Source organism: Aquarana catesbeiana, linkage group LG04 (assembly GCF_042186555.1).
Source record: "Aquarana catesbeiana isolate 2022-GZ linkage group LG04, ASM4218655v1, whole genome shotgun sequence".
NCBI lineage: Eukaryota > Metazoa > Chordata > Amphibia > Anura > Ranidae > Aquarana > Aquarana catesbeiana.
In genome coordinates, this window is record NC_133327.1 from 92,074,602 (window position 1) to 92,092,105 (window position 17,504).

Here is a 17,504-nt window from a genome sequence, read left to right on the forward strand (position 1 = left end):
CGTATATGTCCGGCCTTAGTATCTTTGGGACCTGTTAAGTTTGTTGAAAGTAAGGGTGCTTTGTTTGAACTTGCATGCAGATAGTGGTGGCCTCCATCAGATGTTGTTTTTCAAATTTATTTCCCCCACTTATACTAGTTACTGCTATGTTTTTTTTCACACCCATTTTAGTTCTCCTTAGTTATTGAAAACTGTGTGTAGTAAAGCAGTCAAAAGTAAGAGTTAGAAGGGCTTCCAGGACTGTGATTGCCAAAAATGTTGAGATGCTCACTTGTATTTAAGACTTGTTTGATGTAACTTTCTTTCTCCTCCCTTTCTTTTCTTACAACCTGTTCTTTTAACTTCTCCTCTGCACTTCTTCCTCCGGTTCTGTGCCGGCTTCTCAGTGCACATCACTCAGTCCCGTACTACGGAGTCCATGTCATTCACCTACCAACGTTCTTCTACCTCTGTCCGCATTGGCACTAGGCCTTCCCGTTCTCGCTTGCTTTTCAACTCTGATTCTGATTGGGACTCAGAGGAGGAGCCCATACTATGTGCACAAGCCCCTTCAGATCCTGATAGCGATGACAATGAAGGTGACATCGCTATGCAACACCCCGCTGCACCTTGTGGCCCCCTAACACTCTGCTGCACTGTGTGGTCCCTAACTTTTTTGTTGTTAGTCCAGATCTAACACTTTTTCCTTGCATTTGCTGGTGTGGAATCGGCATGTCACAAATACTGACTGCATGTATTTTCTACAGTGGATGGAACCCTTTTCTACAAATTAAAATGTACCTGACAGCCTAATCAAGAGGTGTCATAAAGCTTGTCAAATTGCCAGAGAAAGCCATATTTGGTGTTCTTAGTTGTAGGCTAGTAGTAGTAGTAGTAGTAGTAGGCTTCATTCCGATGAACAGAATTGTACTTCACAAAATATTGGCACTGCATGTGATTGAAGGATACATAAACTGTGTGCATGTCTACACAGTCAATGTAGATCTAGACCGTCAAGATAAAACCGGCAGGTTTGAAAACCAGTATGTAAATAAGGAGAGAATTATGTCAGAATATGCTAAAACAATATAGTGAATAAAACCTTAGCGAACAAGATATAGCGTCACAATGCTATAGGAAGGGGCTTTCCTACCGCTACCAATCGGATAACAACCATTTGTTGTTGTCTTTAGGTATCTGATTGGCTGCTGTTTCTTATTTTATTACACTTTTATTGATGAATTACTCTGTTAGACCTTAGAATGGATGCAGCAATCTATTGGGCATTTGACTCTAAGGGACACTGGTTTCACTTTTCATTCTGAAATAGGAATCCCCGTGTTAAGTGCAATAAGCTGCCAGTTCCAATCACTCCCAGATTCCATGTTTCATTTTTGTTGAAGGATATTCTAGGTAAGATGTATACCAGGGGTGCTCAACCCGTGGCCCGTGACCTCAAACCAGGGAAGCCCATGCTCTGGGATGGTGGGTTGGCAAGCCCAGATAGCGGTCAATGGGTTGCCGACCCACCATCCCAGAGCATCAGAGTGCATGGAGAGGGTGCTGACTGCGGAGGAAATGGGGGCTGCATAAGCCGATGCTTCCTCTGCTGGCTCCTGTCCCAGGCGGAGTACCAAGCACACTCAACTGAGACCTTTCTAGCAACCTGGAGAGCGATGTCAGCAAAATCTGGAAGAGGAAAAGGTCAGTATACTTAACTGTCACATACACTGCACTTTTGTAACGGGTATATTAGCATTTATTAAAAAAAGGGTTATTAGGCTGCTTTCACACTTATCCACAGGTGTAGTGCAGTGCACCTGCGGGTTAGCTGCACTGAGCCATAGACTTCTATTCTATACTGTGGGTTTGGTGCGCTTTCTGAAAGCTGCAGCACATCAGTATGAAAGCAGTCTTATGGGGGCTCAGTACAGTAAGGGTATGTTTACATTTACAGTTTGGGGCAGTAAAGCCCCATAGTTCATTGTGGCCCTCGACCAGTTACCAAATCACTTAAGTGGCCCTCGCACTTCAAAAAGGTTGAGAACCCCTGGTGTATACCAATTTTCCCTTGAACTTCCTATAAGCCACCCTGTGCATCTGGCATATCTTGTTACTATCTAATTTTTTTTTTTTTGGTGCAGCTGACTGCCGTATTTGTGCAGTTTTTGTGATTGAGTAATATGATAGCACACACAACTAGTTTTCCCATTTACTACTTTTTTTCTGTGTTGTGTATAAATTAATGAATGCTGGGAAAGAAAATAATTCTGCCCGAGCTTTACAAGAGGCCATTTACCCCTTAAAAATCGATAATAAGTAAGTCAGATATGTAGGGGACAAGCTTACATTTATATACAATGGTTGGGTTATGTTGGCATCCCCCATATCTGCAGACAGACTCAGAAATCCTTTTCCTGTTGCTGTTTCCAGCAAGATTACCGAGATAAGTTCTGCAGATCCAGTCGCCCTTTCTTTTGCAATTTTCAGATACTTTATAATGTGTATGGTTTGTGTGCTTAGTCTATTATATTATTGATTTCCAATTATCTCCTTCTCCTGACTAGTGCAACAGTCCATATAATATGATATGACAGAGATTTCCCTGTGACACATTCTGTGTTCTGACTTGTTCAAGCGTCAGATCATTCAGAGTGATATGCATGTGGTTTGTTGCTGTTCCTTTGTGTGTGTTTCACACAATTGTTATTGTCTGTCCTACACTGTCAGTCACTGTCATGGGGAATCGGTCACTAAATCTAGCCATAGTTGGGTCTGTTTTTTTGGCAGATGTTACAAATATTCCTTATCGAAATGATCAACAGTAAACTAACAACTGAAGTGTACTTTGTGGTCATTTTACACGACTCGTATAGCTGTCACTTTACTGGTCAATCCACAGTTGGAATCTGCTGGTCAGAACCCAGAGAAAAATAACAATCTGGTTGTAGAGTGTAAATGACAGATGGATTTTTTTTTTTTTAAATATTTGTTGGGTTTTCCTTCCCTTTTGCTGCCAAAGATAATACCATCTTAGCCTTTATTTACATCTGCAGTTGCCATTATTCTACAAATGTGACCAGTTATCACATCAGCCATTTAAGGGCTAGAAAGTTCGGTTGGGAGTTTACATAAGAACATTGATAACCGTGAGAGTTGTTATGCTTTGAATGTAGCATACACTAGCTGGACGAATGCAATTGGAAACACTGCAGAAAACAGCACTGGAATGTTTACAGCTTTAAAGCAGAACTAAGCTCATTGATTTAATGATTTAAAAGCACAGTTACATTCCCGGCATGTTGGGAATGCTAACTGTTACCTTTGATTGTGCTCTCAACCAAATTGTCAAACCATCAAATGGCTGGTCACATGTGCAGCACCATGGCAGTTGCAGATCAATCAAAGGCTAAGATGGCAGATTCCTTGGCTGAAATGGATAGGAGGGCTTAATTGCATAACAATTACTGAACACTTCTAACTTGCATTTTCTTCTAGGAAATTGTTAAATTAACGGGTTTCATTTGCAGAGACAATCTACAGATTAAATAGTGAATTAAAACAGAACTAAACTCCTCAACATAGCCACCTCCAGCATCCATTTATATCCCTTGTTGGTTGCTGTCATGGCCTTCCCCAGTGCCAGGTTTTCCACCGCCTTTAAGTGGCCGATGGGGGTGACATCATTCTGCGCATGTGCACAGGAGTCAGTAATTCCGGCACAGCCAGAGTGTGCCGAGAATACACGCTGAGCTGTGTATATGCAGCTCAGCGTACATTCAAATGAAACGGACAGGTGTGTTTATTGCCCTGGTAGGTCTCTTCTGCAATAATAAATAGTTGCCTGCTCGCCGTTTTCTAAACACTTGGTATAGTTTTGCTTACCGGTCCTATTCACATGACAGATTAGGGCTTGCAGCACCAAAGATTGGGATTGTTCTTCAATAAAGACGATGATGATCTGTGATGTTTTGGTAAAAATGTACATTGACCTATGGTACCAGCCACAGAAATACGCTCATTTTTGCCACTGCAGGCCCTAATCGGTCATGTGAATAAGACCTAAAAGCAGAACTAAACCTAACTTTCCAGTCTCCAGCTGGATGTTGCTACAGCACCCGCCACTTCTGAGCCAGGAATGTGTGCGACATGGATATTAGCATTATTATATGGTATCACAGGTGTTCGCCATCAACTGCAGCCAAGAAACAAACGCCACACATTCAGCAGTTCCCTGTGGTAAGAGGCAGGTGAGGAGCCCTGGTTGCAAATTGTTTCCATCCAGGGATGCTGCTCTGTCCTGTATGGCATGAAACATTTAATATGCAGTTATATGTGAACAGCCGTGGCCAGGAAGCCATACCAAATAAATGATCATATAGAACTGCATATTGTGTGTTTACAAGGCAAACACCTGAGATACCGGCCACAGATATACACTGATTTTTGGTGGTGTATGGCCATAATTGACTGTTTGAATGAAGTACAGAGATGCCAAAATATTCAAGTAGGGGCTAGTAGAACTGAAGGATACAATATTTGAGTGAATAACATTAAAGGAGTTGTAAAGGCAGAAGGTTTTTTATCTTAATGCATTCTATGCATTAAGATAAAAAAAACCTTCTGCGAGTAGCACTTTAAATCATATAAAAGAATTATAATGAAGAAAAAGAATATCCTAGTTAACAGAAAATTTGTGAGCATGTTCATGGCAGGTACTAGCGTTATTTCCCCTCAGACAGTAATCACATTCAGCTTTTTAGGACAGGTCTGATGCTGATTGGTGGCTGAGGAGAAGTTACTCCGTTCTTAGTAAGAACACGTCAATAGGTCCGTTACATTTATGTCAATAGGTCCGTTACATTATATACAGTTTATGCATAATCTACTTATCATACATGTTGGACACTTTAGTTATTGAGTTCCCATGTCCAAAGTTACAAGATTTTCAAGATCATGAAGCCGACTTTCTGAAAGTTGATAATTGTCACACAAAAAACTGAACGTTAGCTTCAATTATCTAATTGTGCGAAAAGCAAATTTATGTTTCTTCATCTGCACATGATGGACAATTGATGAGAATTTTCATACATGTGTGGTTTGTTCTTAACTCCTTTTAGTAAGGCAGGTACATTGTCTTATTACCTATGAAGTCTAGGAGAACATATCTAATCATATACAAGATTGCGTTTCCGAGCCACCCACTTTTCTCACACTATGGATGCTGTGCTGATCTGTGCTTTGACCTGTATGGAATATCGGCTTGTCACAGACTGAAGTCTGAGAGATGGACTTTGTGATCACATCGCACTGCTTGTGACAAGCTGTAATCTCTGACAGCTATATGGCCTCAGTGATGCTTCTAACACTCAGGTCACATACTCATATGGTGCTGGTCTAATAAAAGTACATGGGTTGACAACAGTAAAGAGCACGGTTATTAGATCTGGGCCGCAACCTCACTTTAGGAATGCTTTGCTGAAATGCTCGTGGCTTGAAGTGTGTGCTGCTCAGATTTATGTCTGGTTTGTTGATGTCTTTTTTCCCCTCTGTAATCACTAGCTGTGTTTTGTTACTAACTTGTTTTATTGGATCCCTGCAGAATCCAGATTGGAAGGATGGTTGTCACTTCCTGTGCGCAACACTAAGAAATTTGGATGGATTAAAAAGGTGGGTTTGCATTACATATGATGTAACATATGAATAGAGGATTAGGCTTGGCTGACTTTTTATGACTATGTTGTAAAGTATCGGGATACAGACCACCGAATTCAAGATGTTTTCTGCCAGTTTATTAACAGAATGGGGGAAAGGGGTAGACTGTTCTGTAGGTGGACTAGTCTTCTAACAAAATTAATTATTGCACAAAATTATTCCAACCATAGATGAGTCATTATAAACTAGCCAGACTGATATCTTGTCAGCCAATGTTTGTTATACACATTGAAGTGATTCCTTCTGTTTGTTTTGTTTCCTTCAGTATGTGGTTGTTAGCAGCAAGAAGATCCTGTTTTATGACAGTGAGCAAGACAAAGAGCAGTCTAACCCGTACATGGTATTAGATATAGAGTAAGTATTCACTATTATTGTTGGCTGTTTTTGAGGCAGTGCAGTAACTACGCACTATAAAATCTATTTAGAAAGAAGTGAATGCGACTTTCACCAAATATTCTCTGGAGGAGACTCAAAAACTCTAATCTAAAACACATGGACCTGGAAGATCTACCTGCAGAGAATATTTACTGAATGTCAGATTCACTACAGTATGCTCCTGTGTGTGCATTATTTACTTACATTAACCACTTGACTTGCAGAAGATGTACCCCCCCCTTCATGACCAGGCCATTTTTTGCAATACAGCACTGCGTTACTTTAACTGACAATTGAGCGGTCATGCGACACTGTACCCAAATAAAATTTAAGCAATTTTTCCCCCACAAATGGAGCTTTTTTGGGTGGTATTTGATCACCACTGCGTTTTTTAGTTTTTGTGCTTCTGCTGTGATTAACCACAGCAGAAGCGGCCTGGCTGCGGCACACGCCCCCTGCAGGCCGAAGTTTAGAACCCTGTATATATACGTGATCTTGCGCAGCAGAGTGGCCCTGTAGCAGTAAATCTGCTATGGTTTGGTCCTTAAGTTGTTAATTAGTTATTGAACTATTTACATCTCATGAATTGAATGAATTGATATTTTGTCTCAACCTGGAATGGCTCTACTTTTCTTCTCGTCTCAGCAGAACCGCTAACATAGAGACCATTAACCTTAGTCAGAAAGTCAAATTGTTTTTAAGTAGAAAAAAAAATCAGGTTAGTCTTCACAACAGTAGAGCTGAAGAAAAGACATCTATTCTCCTGGGACACTAGCAAAAACATAAGAGGGATTATATCCTAGGCTTGCCTACAGTTTTTTTGTTAGCCAGTGTCTAATCCTAGCTTGTCTAGTATAGGGCGAAACTAGCTTGTACAGTGTCTAATCCTGCTGTAGACAGCTGTATAACCCAAAGGTTTAGGACCAGGCCTATTTTTCAAACTTGGTGTTTACAAGTTAAACATTTTTTTGCTAGAAAATTACTTAAAACTCCCAAACATTATATATTTATTTTTTTCAGACACCCTAGAGCCGTGATGGCAAACCTTGGCACCCCAGATGTTTTGGAACAACATATCCCATGATGCTCAACTACACTGCAGAGTGCATGAGCATCATGGGAAATGTAGTTCCAAAACATCTGGGGTGCCAAGGTTCGCCATCACTGCCGTAGAGAATAAAATGACGGTCGTTGCAATACTTTGTCACATCGTAATTGCTTAGCGGTCTTACAAGCACAATTTTTTGGGAAATAATACACTTTTTTGAATTAAAAATAAGACAACAGTAAAGTTAAGCCATTTTTTTTTTATATTGTGAAAGATAATATTGCGCCGAGTAAATTGATACCCAACATGTCATGTTTCAAAATTGGAATGGCGACAAACTTTGACACTTAATAATCTCCATAGGCATTGTTTACAAATTTCTACAGGTTACCAGTTTTGGGTTACAGAGGGAGGTCTTTTGCTAGAATTATTGCTCTTACTCTATAGATCGCGGCGATACCTGACGTGTGTGGTTTGAACACCGGTTTCATACTTACGTATGCATTCGCTTCTGCACGCGAGCTCGGTGGGACAAGGCACTTTTTATTATTTTTTTCTTATTTATTTTACTTTTTTATTTTTTATTTTTACATTGTCCTTTAAAAAAAAAAATTCTCGGTCACTTTTATTCCTATTACAAGGAATGTAAACATACCTTTGTAATTTAAAAAAAAGCATGACAGGACATGTGAGATCTGGGGTCAAAAAGACATCCGATTTAAACTTAAATGCAATAAAAAAAAAATGTCTTTTTTTCTTTTAAATTTCCCCTTTAAGACCATTTGGCGGAAGTGACGTTTGATGGGCCGCATGCTAAACTGTCTGGGGCCATGGGTTGGACACCCCTGATGTAGTGCAAGAGCCTGCCTAATTTGATACAGAGTGAATGGATAGATAGGTGTTCCCGCCTATTCCATTGTTTTAGTAAATCTAAAGGAAATTGTACAGAGATTGTACTATCAGATTGTATTCTGTGTGGCCACCTTTATACACCTAAAATGAACTAGTCATGCTTTCAGTGCCATTAATTGGTTAATGGTACCCCAAATGGAAGCAGTTTACACACATTTTGTCACTTGAAAAAAAACGAGAGTCAAGCGCAGCAAAACGCACAGGAAAAAAATGTGCAAACCGCAAAACAGCAAAATGTCCCATGAGCTGCATTTAGGGCAGCCCATTGATATCAATGGGCTGTGCTATGCATGTCGTGGGAAAAACAAGTCAAATAAAATACCGTCCCATTACGTTAGGTGTGAATGGGGCCTGAAAGTGAAATTGGTATGTTTACACAAAAACAGTGAGGCTCCATTCACATCTTTGTTGCACACTTTGCCGCATGTTCTTGAAATGTGCAGCAAATGCACATGGCGCTTGCGTTACCATTAAATATTAATGGAACCCAAGCTTGGGTATCAGGTGCATGTTTGCAGTGCATTTTCTCATATGCACCAAAAAGTGAGGCAAAGAAACGCACCATGCGCCACATAAAAAAAGAATTCTAGAGCATCTTTGGAGCGTTTATCATGCATAGGGCAGCCCATTCAAGTGAATAGGCTGCCCTATGCGCGATGAGCAGAAAAGTTTCAAAATAACACTGAAATGTGAATGGGCCAATCAGGCAGACACTTGCACTACATCAGGGGTGTCCAGCCCACGTGCGGCATGCAGCCCCAGAGAGTTTAGCATGCGACCCGGGCCCATTTGGAGGATGTTGGAGATGCCGTGAAAAACATAGCAGCTGTAGCAAATGCAAGCCAGGCAAATGCACACGTGGAGAGATGCTAGGGATGCCGTGCAAACCTATTCGATGGGTGCAGGATGTGCGCTAATGAGGTCAGCTGGTAAACTGCTTCCTGTGTCTTACTTGCTCTCACATCCCAAATCTACATACCAGGAAGTCATGACATTTTCTAGGAACACAGCAGGGGCTAAGGTAAGGATTTGTTCTAGAAATCAAAGAAAGCTTTTCTTTTTCTGCAATCAAGGTACAAAAAAAAGGAAAAAAAAAGTGACCTTAGCCTTTAAGACTTCTTGTGTCCTTCAGTGGACAAGAAAGAAGTGTAAATTCCCATCATATTACAAATAACAAATGGTGAAATGACTGCATGGATTGTGGTTTAATGAACAGACTCTTCAGATACTTCAATCCAATTTACATGCAAAGATTTTCTACATTATAAGAGCTCATCAATACAATTGTGCGTTATGAAGTTATGTGATAAATTCTATTTTTCACATATGTATAAAAATGTTTTTGGTGTGGAATGCTTGTTATGGTGTATCTATGAATATTTCTAACACAGTGTAATTTCCTATTGGCAGCAAGTTGTTCCATGTACGACAGGTGACGCAGACAGATGTGTATCGAGCAGACGCCAAGGAGATACCTAGGATATTCCAGGCAAGTTAAACTTGTACATATGCCATTATAATAATGACGATGGGCACGTATGAATTTCATGAGAATTATATTCGAAAAATAGTACTAAGTAAAGGGAAAGTCCGTTATATTTGCCTGCCACCCCACACTCCCCGAGGATATGGACCTGATAATGCTGACTTACATTTTGGTTATGGTGGAATTCTCTAAAATGGGCTTTTTGAATCTTGAAGGATGCTTTTTCTGAGTTCTCCTGAATATACTAGCTGCCTAATTTGAGTCAGTGAACCTGGAGGAATTCCATGTTCACTTGTTGCATGCTTGGTTTGGGATTGTCACTCTGAACATTCAACCCAGAGAAGGGAAATGGCATTTTTAGAAAAAAAGACGACAGCCCCTGCATTTTGTTGTGCAGACTTCCTTTTGAGTCTGTCCCTTGATATACCCGTATTTATCGGCGTATAACACGCACCTTCAAATTAAGAGGGAAGTTTCAGAAAAAAAAACTTTTTTTTTTAAATAAACTACTTTGAAGCAAAATAATGGTCAGTGCCCCTCAATACAGCCTTATCATTGCCCATCTGCAGCCTTGCCCATCATTGCAGCCTGATCAGTGCCCATCTGCAGCCTTGCCAATCATGGCAGTCTGTTTAGTGCTCATCTGCAGCCTTGCCAATCATTGCAGTCTGTTCAGTGCCCATCTGCAGCCTTGCCAATCATTGCAGTCTGTTCAGTGCCCATCTGCAGCCTTGCCAGTCATTGCAGTCTGTTCAGTGCCCATCTGTAGCCTTGGCAATCATTGCAGTCTAATCAGTGCCCATCTACAGCCTTGCCCATCATTGCAACTTGGTCAATGCCCATCTGCAGCCTTGCCCATCATTGCAGCATGATCAGTGCCCATCTGCAGTCTTGCCCCTTTTTGTTGCAGAAATAAACAGAGCCAGATCTCCTGTGTACTTGGCTTGGCTCGCAGTCCCGCCCATGGGTGCGGCTCTTATGATGGACATAACACCGGTCCAATGGCGGGACATCAATTCTCAGAGGCTGGACTGGGCGGGACTGCAAGCAGAGCCGAGTACACGGGTGATTCGGCTCCGTCTATTTCGGCGGCGCTCGTTTCCTCCTCCTCCCCCCCTGAGGCAGCCGTTCAGCGTATAACACGCACATGTGATTTTTTCCCCCCTGATTTTAAGGGGGAAAAGTGCATGTTATACGCCAATAAATACAGTTTAATTAATTGAAATCTTCTCTACAGTTACACTAGAGTTCTCCACTTAGTGTATTGGACATGAAAATGGAACAAGATGAAAAACAATTTTATCATTTCCTGTGCTGATTTTTATTTTCTGTCTTGCAGATTTTATATGACAATGAAGGAGAAAGCAAGAAGGAGCAGGAATTTCCAGTGGATCCCATGGAGAAGTCGAACTACATGTGTCACAAGGGTCACGAGTTCATCCCCACCCTCTACCACTTCCCGACCACTTGTGATGCCTGTATGAAGCCCCTATGGCACATGTTCAAACCCCCTGCTGCCTTAGAGTGCCGACGCTGCCATATCAAATGCCACAAGGACCACATGGATAAGAAAGAGGACATGATAGCACCTTGCAAAGGTAACTCTAGTCTGCTCCATCTCTAAATAGCTACCTTATTTTTAGGTAACATTACATTATTGTAACCCCATTCCACCAAATTTATTGGACCTGAGGGAAGATTGTAATACTTTGGCAGAAATGTCTGACCTCACAAGGATTTCATCAATAGGTTGGCTTATTTCAGACAGAAGTCTGCCATGGCAAGTGCAGACATGCACTGGATGACTGTGTAACCATTAAACAATGGATTACTGCAAGCAGGCATGTACATCTGCTCTGCTTTCAAGAGACCACATTGCCAGACCATCCATTGCAACAAAAAAAAAAAGGTTGTTAAGGGAGAGCAGAGGGGGCTGTGCCAGGGACTTACCCTGTTGTTTTTTAGCAAGTGCAAAGGCACATTGCAAGTGACAAAAAATAATTTATGGAAAGGGAAAATGCTGCAATAATTATTTAAAATGCTTGATTTGTTTGTTCATTTACCAGCAATTTTCAAGTTTGGTGAAAAAAACCTCTCTTTAAATTTTGTTGGGTTGAAGGGATGCACTACTGTCTAGTCTTTTTCTCTGGTTGGTTGACTTTCTCCAATGTCCTTCAGTGCTAAAAGGAAATCCTCTCCGTGTAGACAAATGCCTTTCCCTTGACCAGAACCCTTAACCTTTAGTTCTGCTTGCTTGTCAGTATTGTTACATATACAGTACTTCAGGTTTGTTCTTTCTAAACTGAGTAGTCATGTAAGTTAAAGTGTATCCAAGAACAAAAATGTAATATATGGCAGCTGGCTGTTTCTTAGATGCGATCCTGTCAGTAACACATTTTTTTTTCTAGGGTGACACCACAACACCTCACTATACAGCATTGTCACCCTAGGCCAGGGGTTGGCTGTGACATTCACATGAATGACTGACTACCAGAAGCAAACACATTATAGGATTTGTAGTTTTTGCCACAGCTGGAAAGTCAAAAGTGGCTTACCTGTACCCCGGCTGTTTGTTCCTAATTTGGACTACATAACATCTTCCCCCTTTCCTCTTCTACATATCATAGAGGGAGGTGTTCTCTAGTCCATAGAAGTGAACTGGGCAGGACTGATAACACTGTTTGGGATTTCTTTTTTTTCTTGCAATCATCGAACAGACCTAACAAAACACTTTTAATTAAATATTTAATGGATCACAGTGGAGTGTATAAGAAAAGTTGGTTAGGGCTTCCATATGCTTATATTTCAAAGGTTATTTCATGAAATGTTATGTATAGCAAAAACTTGACGTTGTGGATAGACTTGGGAGGGATTAGAACTCCTGTCAAGTTCTTATTACTGTGTGTTTCCAGGCTTGATAGATTGTATCCTCTCTATTTGTCTTGGAGACCACTGTCACTGAGAAAGAAAGTTCTAAAATGTAGGGTTGTCACCAAAACAGAGGAAGTAAGAGGGAACTTGCTTGTGACAACTGTCTAAGAGGTGAATACCCCTCACTTTGAAGAGATTTCTTTTCACTTCTAGACACATCTCGGGGACAGGAAGTAAAGGGAAATATCCCAGGATATAGCAAAAAAAAAAACTGACATTGGCTTTAACCTTTCCCTGCTCTATCCAAAAGTAAAATAAAAAGTTTGGACGCATTGCAGGTACATTGTTTCAGATCATTCGAATCTACACAGAGTCTGTTATACTCAATCAAAAAAATGAATTGAATCCACATAGCATAGCACTGTGCAGCTCTGCTAAGCAGGGAGCAGATCCTGCATATATCATGGGCACGTACAGTGCCTTAAAGTATTCGTACCCCTTGAAATTTTCCACATTTTGTCATGTTACAACCAAAAACGTAAATGTATTTTAATGGGATTTTATGTGATAGACCAACACAAAGTGGCACATAATTATGAAGTGGAGGAAAAATGATAAATGGTTTCCCAATTTTATTTAAATAAATATTTGAAAAGTGTGGCGTGCATTTGTATTCAGCCCCCCTGAGTCAATACTTTGTAGAACCACTTTTCTCTGCAATTACAACTACAAGTCTTTTTGGGGATGTCTCTACCAGCTTTGCACATATAGAGTGACATTTTTGCCCATTCTTTTTTGCAAACTAGCTAAAGCTCTGTCATATTGGATGGGGAGCGTCTGTGAACAGCAATTTTCAAGTCTTGCCACAGATTCTCAATTGGATTTAGGAAACCATTCCATTGTAGCTCTAGCTGTATGTTTAGGTTCGTTGTCCTGCTGGAAGGTGAACCTCCGCCCCAGTCTCAAGTGAAGAAAATAGGTTTTCTTCTAAGATTGCCCTGTATTTTGCTCCATCCATCTTCCCATCAACTCTGACCAGCTTTCCATTTCCCTGCTGAAGAAAAGCATCCCCACAACATGATGCGGCCACCACGATGTTTCACGGTGGGGATGGTGTGTTTAGGATGATGTGCAGTGTTAGTTTTTCACCACATATAGCATTTTGCTTTTAGGCCAAAAAGTTCAATTCTGGTCTCGTCTGACCAGAACACCTTCTTCCACGCGTTTGCTGTGTCCCCACATGGCTTCTCGCAAACTGCACATGGTATTTCTTATGTCTTTCTTTCAACAATGGCTTTTTTCTTGCCACTCTTCCATAAAGGCCAGATTTGTGGAGTACACGACTAATAGTTGTCCTGTAGACAGATTCTCCCACCTGAGGTGTGGATCTCTGTAGCTCCTCCAGAGTTACCATGGACCTCTTGGCTGCTTCTCTGATTAATGCTCTCCTTGCCCGGCCTGACAGTTTAGGTGGACAGCCATGTCTTTGTAGATTTGCAGTTGTGCCATACTCTTTCAATTTTCAGATGATGGATTGAACAGTGCTCCTTGAGATTTTTCAAGCTTGGGATATTTTATATAACCTAATCCTGCTTTAACCGCTTGCCGCCCGCGTAACGTCATATGACGTCATGGACTTTGAGTGGTAATATCTGAATGATGCCTGCAGCTACAGGCATCATTCAGATACCTTCTTTTAGAGCCAGCGATTCCCTACACCATAAGAATGAGCGGCTGTTCAACCGCTTGATCGTTCTCACAGGCCCTCCGGGGCTTTTTCCGGCTTTCCCTTGCCATTGGCGAACTGGAGAAGGAACCGACTGGCCCCGGATGCTAACCATAGAGATTTCCGGTGGGCCAGATGGTCCCCGGAGTCTCTAGTCTTTATGATTGTTCGGAGGCCGAGTGCAATGTTATGATGTCACTCCCGGCCTCTGCATTTGAAAAAATGCCCTGCCTCGGCTGGGAAGCCAGGATCGTTTTTTGTTTTTTTTGTTTTTTTGGTTTGTTTTATTTCAGGCTTCCCAGCCTAGAGGTGAGATCTGGGGACTTACTGTCCCCAGATCTCACTGTAAACAGGACCTGTCAAGCACTATTCCTATTACAAGGGATGTTTACATTCCTTGTAATAGGAATAAAAGTGATAAAAAAAAAAAATAGAAACTGTCAAAATAGAAAAATAAAAGTAAGATTGACAATAAAAAAAAAAAAATTTAAAGCGCCCCTGTCCCCGCGTGCTCACTCGCAGAAGAGAACGCATACATAACTCATGCCCACATATGTAAACGGCGTTCAAACCACACATGTGAGGTATTGCCGTGAATGTTAGAGCGAGAGCAATAATTCTAGCTGTAGACCTTCTCTGTAACTCAAAACATGTAACCTGTAAAAAAAAAAATTAAGCGTTGCATATGGGGATTTTTAAGTGCCCAAGTTTGGCGCATTCCACGAGCACGGGCAATTTTGAAGCGTGACATGTTAGGTATTTATTTAATTGGTGTAACATCATCTTTCACATTATACAAAAAAATTGGGCTAACTATACTGTTTTTTGTTTAGTTTTTTATGCACGAAACTGTTTTTTTTTTTTTTTTTTCAAAAACACACGTTTGAAAAATTGCTGCGCAAATACCGTGCGAGAGAAAAAGAAAAGTTGCAACCACAGCTATCTTATTCTCTAGGGTCTCTGCTAAAAAAAACATATATGATGTTTGAGGGTTCTGTGTAATTTTCTAGCAAAAAAAAAGATGATTTTTACATTTAGGAGAGAAATGTCAGAATTGGCCTGGGTAGCAAGTGGTTAATCTTCTCCAAAACTTTATCCCTGACCTGTCTCTGGTGTTTTCATGATGCTGTTTGTTCACTAAGGTTCTCTAACAAACCTTTGAGGGCTTCACAGAACAGCTGTATTTATACTGAGATTACATTACACACAGATGGACTCTATTTACTAATTATGTGACTTCTGAAGGCAATTGGTTCCACTAGATTTTAGTTAGGGTAATCAGAGTAAAGGGGGCTGAATACTAATACATGCCACACTTTTGAGATATTTCGTTGTAAAAAATGTTGAAAGCCATTTATCATTTTCCTTCCACTTCACAATTATGTGCCACTTTGTGTTGGTGGTCTATCACATAACATTCCAATAACATACATTTACGTTTTTGGCTGTAACATGACAAAATGTGGAAAATTTCAAGCCACTGTATGGCTGATCCCCCCACACACACACCCACCCACACACACACACACACCCCCACACACACACACACATAATTGAAGGCAATGCATGGAAATACATATAAATCCATAAATTGTGCTATCCCTTTAAATACAACAATATAATCATAAGTCTGCTTAGAACGCACAAGACTGTTTAAAATGGTGCAGCACACACACACTATTAAATGTCCATAAAGTGAACAAGTGCTGTAAACCCATCAATCCAGCGATAAAGTGCTGACTGCTTCAATCCCACACCGTCAGGTGTACACACCCCTTACCAGAAAGAAAGACCTTCAGATTATAAGAGGTTAAGTGCCTGTATGCCAAAGAAGATCTCAGTAACTTCAGCCAGCAAGCTTCAACTCACAGCTTTGAAATAAGCATTTCTTCCAAATGATGAATAATCAATGGAAAAATTATGAATGATGAATGGAAAAACAAAATGGGCAACAATCGTGCAGTATTGTAAAAACTGTGTGGTTAATTTTAAATTATACTCACAAAAAAGGAATCAGAGAAACCGCCTGTAAGCCTCGCCACACTCTGGGTGTGTAATGATAGCATCACTAGCTCCGTCCAACACGTTTTGTCGTAAAAGATGTCGTCAGGGGACTGGATCTCTCTGCATAGAAAATTGTTTTTAACACACATTGGTAGAATGCTATGAAGTTGATCTATTTCATGTTTTATGAAAAAAGAAAAAACCCAAAAACTGCTAAAATTCCCCAATAATCTTTTGTCTGTAATCTTTCTTTGTAGTAAACTACGATATTTCCACGGCGAAGAATCTACTGTTACTAGCGAACTCCACAGAAGAGCAGCAGAAGTGGGTGAGTCGGTTGGTGAAGAAAATCCCTAAGAAGCCTCCAGCACCCGACCCTTTTGCCCGCTCCTCTCCAAGAACTTCCATGAAGGTACAGGCAAACCCGTCAATCAGGCGGCCTAGTCGACAACTTCCTCCAAACAAACCCAGGTAAGTCCTCGTTAAACTGGATTAGGAGGGAATCTAGTGAGAATGGTTAGTGCATCATTGAGCTAATACTGCTCAGTGCTTGACATTGGTTCTTTCCCTGCTGGAATTTCCTCCCTGTTCTAATGAAAGCTATGGGTTACTTCTTTGTTTCTTGCTTTGCTCAATCTTCATCCACTACACAGGTGAAGATTACAAAAAAACATATTTAACATCTTCAATTCACAAGTGTAAAAAAACAATCTATTTAGCCATGCCTGTAAAAGAAGTGAGTATATGCTTACCTTGCTGCCCGAGTGCCACCAGAACGCTGCGGGAAATCCTCAGCATCAGTCTGGCTTCCCCAGTGTTTGGAGGTTCCTCCCTCTGACATCTACTGAGTACTGTAATAATTGGTGGTCAGGCAGAGGCACTCCCTATGAGGGACCTAGGAGACTGACACGCCTGCCGGTTTCTCTTTGGACTTCAGTCAGGGAATTCTCCCAAATTGATTTGCTTAGCTTAGTTAAAAACTGGATATTTTTGGTACCAGGAACAAACATAATAAAAAAATCATACTTATTATATGGTTCCTTGAAAGTTGTATTAAACCCAAAGCTAAAAATCTAATATATTGCAGATTACCGATCATTAGATGTGGTGGCTGCATTAGTTTTCTCTTTTTTAGGCTTTTTTCCCCCCCCCTATGTTTTCACCTGGTGAATCTGGCCAGTAACACCACCTGTTTTAGAGTGCCCCCCACTCTGGATGAAGGAGCACCTTTGGACAGCAGCATTGTCAGTCTGGGAGGGAGGGGGGAGTGTTAGAGATGCTAGCAGATTTAGATACACTAACAAATTGAAGTCAAACTCCAGCTTAAACTTTCATCAGTTACAGCAACAGTTTTTTTTTTTCTTTTTTGTAATGGAGGTTTTACATGA

At 40.8% G+C, this 17,504-nt stretch overlaps 1 protein-coding gene across 2 annotated transcripts in view; it reads left to right on the plus strand.

The window, feature by feature from the left end:
- Positions 1 to 17,504, plus strand: part of ROCK2 (Rho associated coiled-coil containing protein kinase 2) — a 240,971-nt gene that overhangs the window by 212,293 nt on the left and 11,174 nt on the right. For both annotated transcript variants that reach the window (XM_073625371.1, XM_073625372.1), the window contains exons 27-31: positions 5,582 to 5,649; positions 5,960 to 6,048; positions 9,440 to 9,518; positions 10,855 to 11,113; positions 16,374 to 16,587. In XM_073625371.1, the coding sequence (XP_073481472.1) occupies positions 5,582 to 5,649; positions 5,960 to 6,048; positions 9,440 to 9,518; positions 10,855 to 11,113; positions 16,374 to 16,587 (709 nt within the window). The remainder of the gene's footprint in view (positions 1 to 5,581; positions 5,650 to 5,959; positions 6,049 to 9,439; positions 9,519 to 10,854; positions 11,114 to 16,373; positions 16,588 to 17,504) is intronic.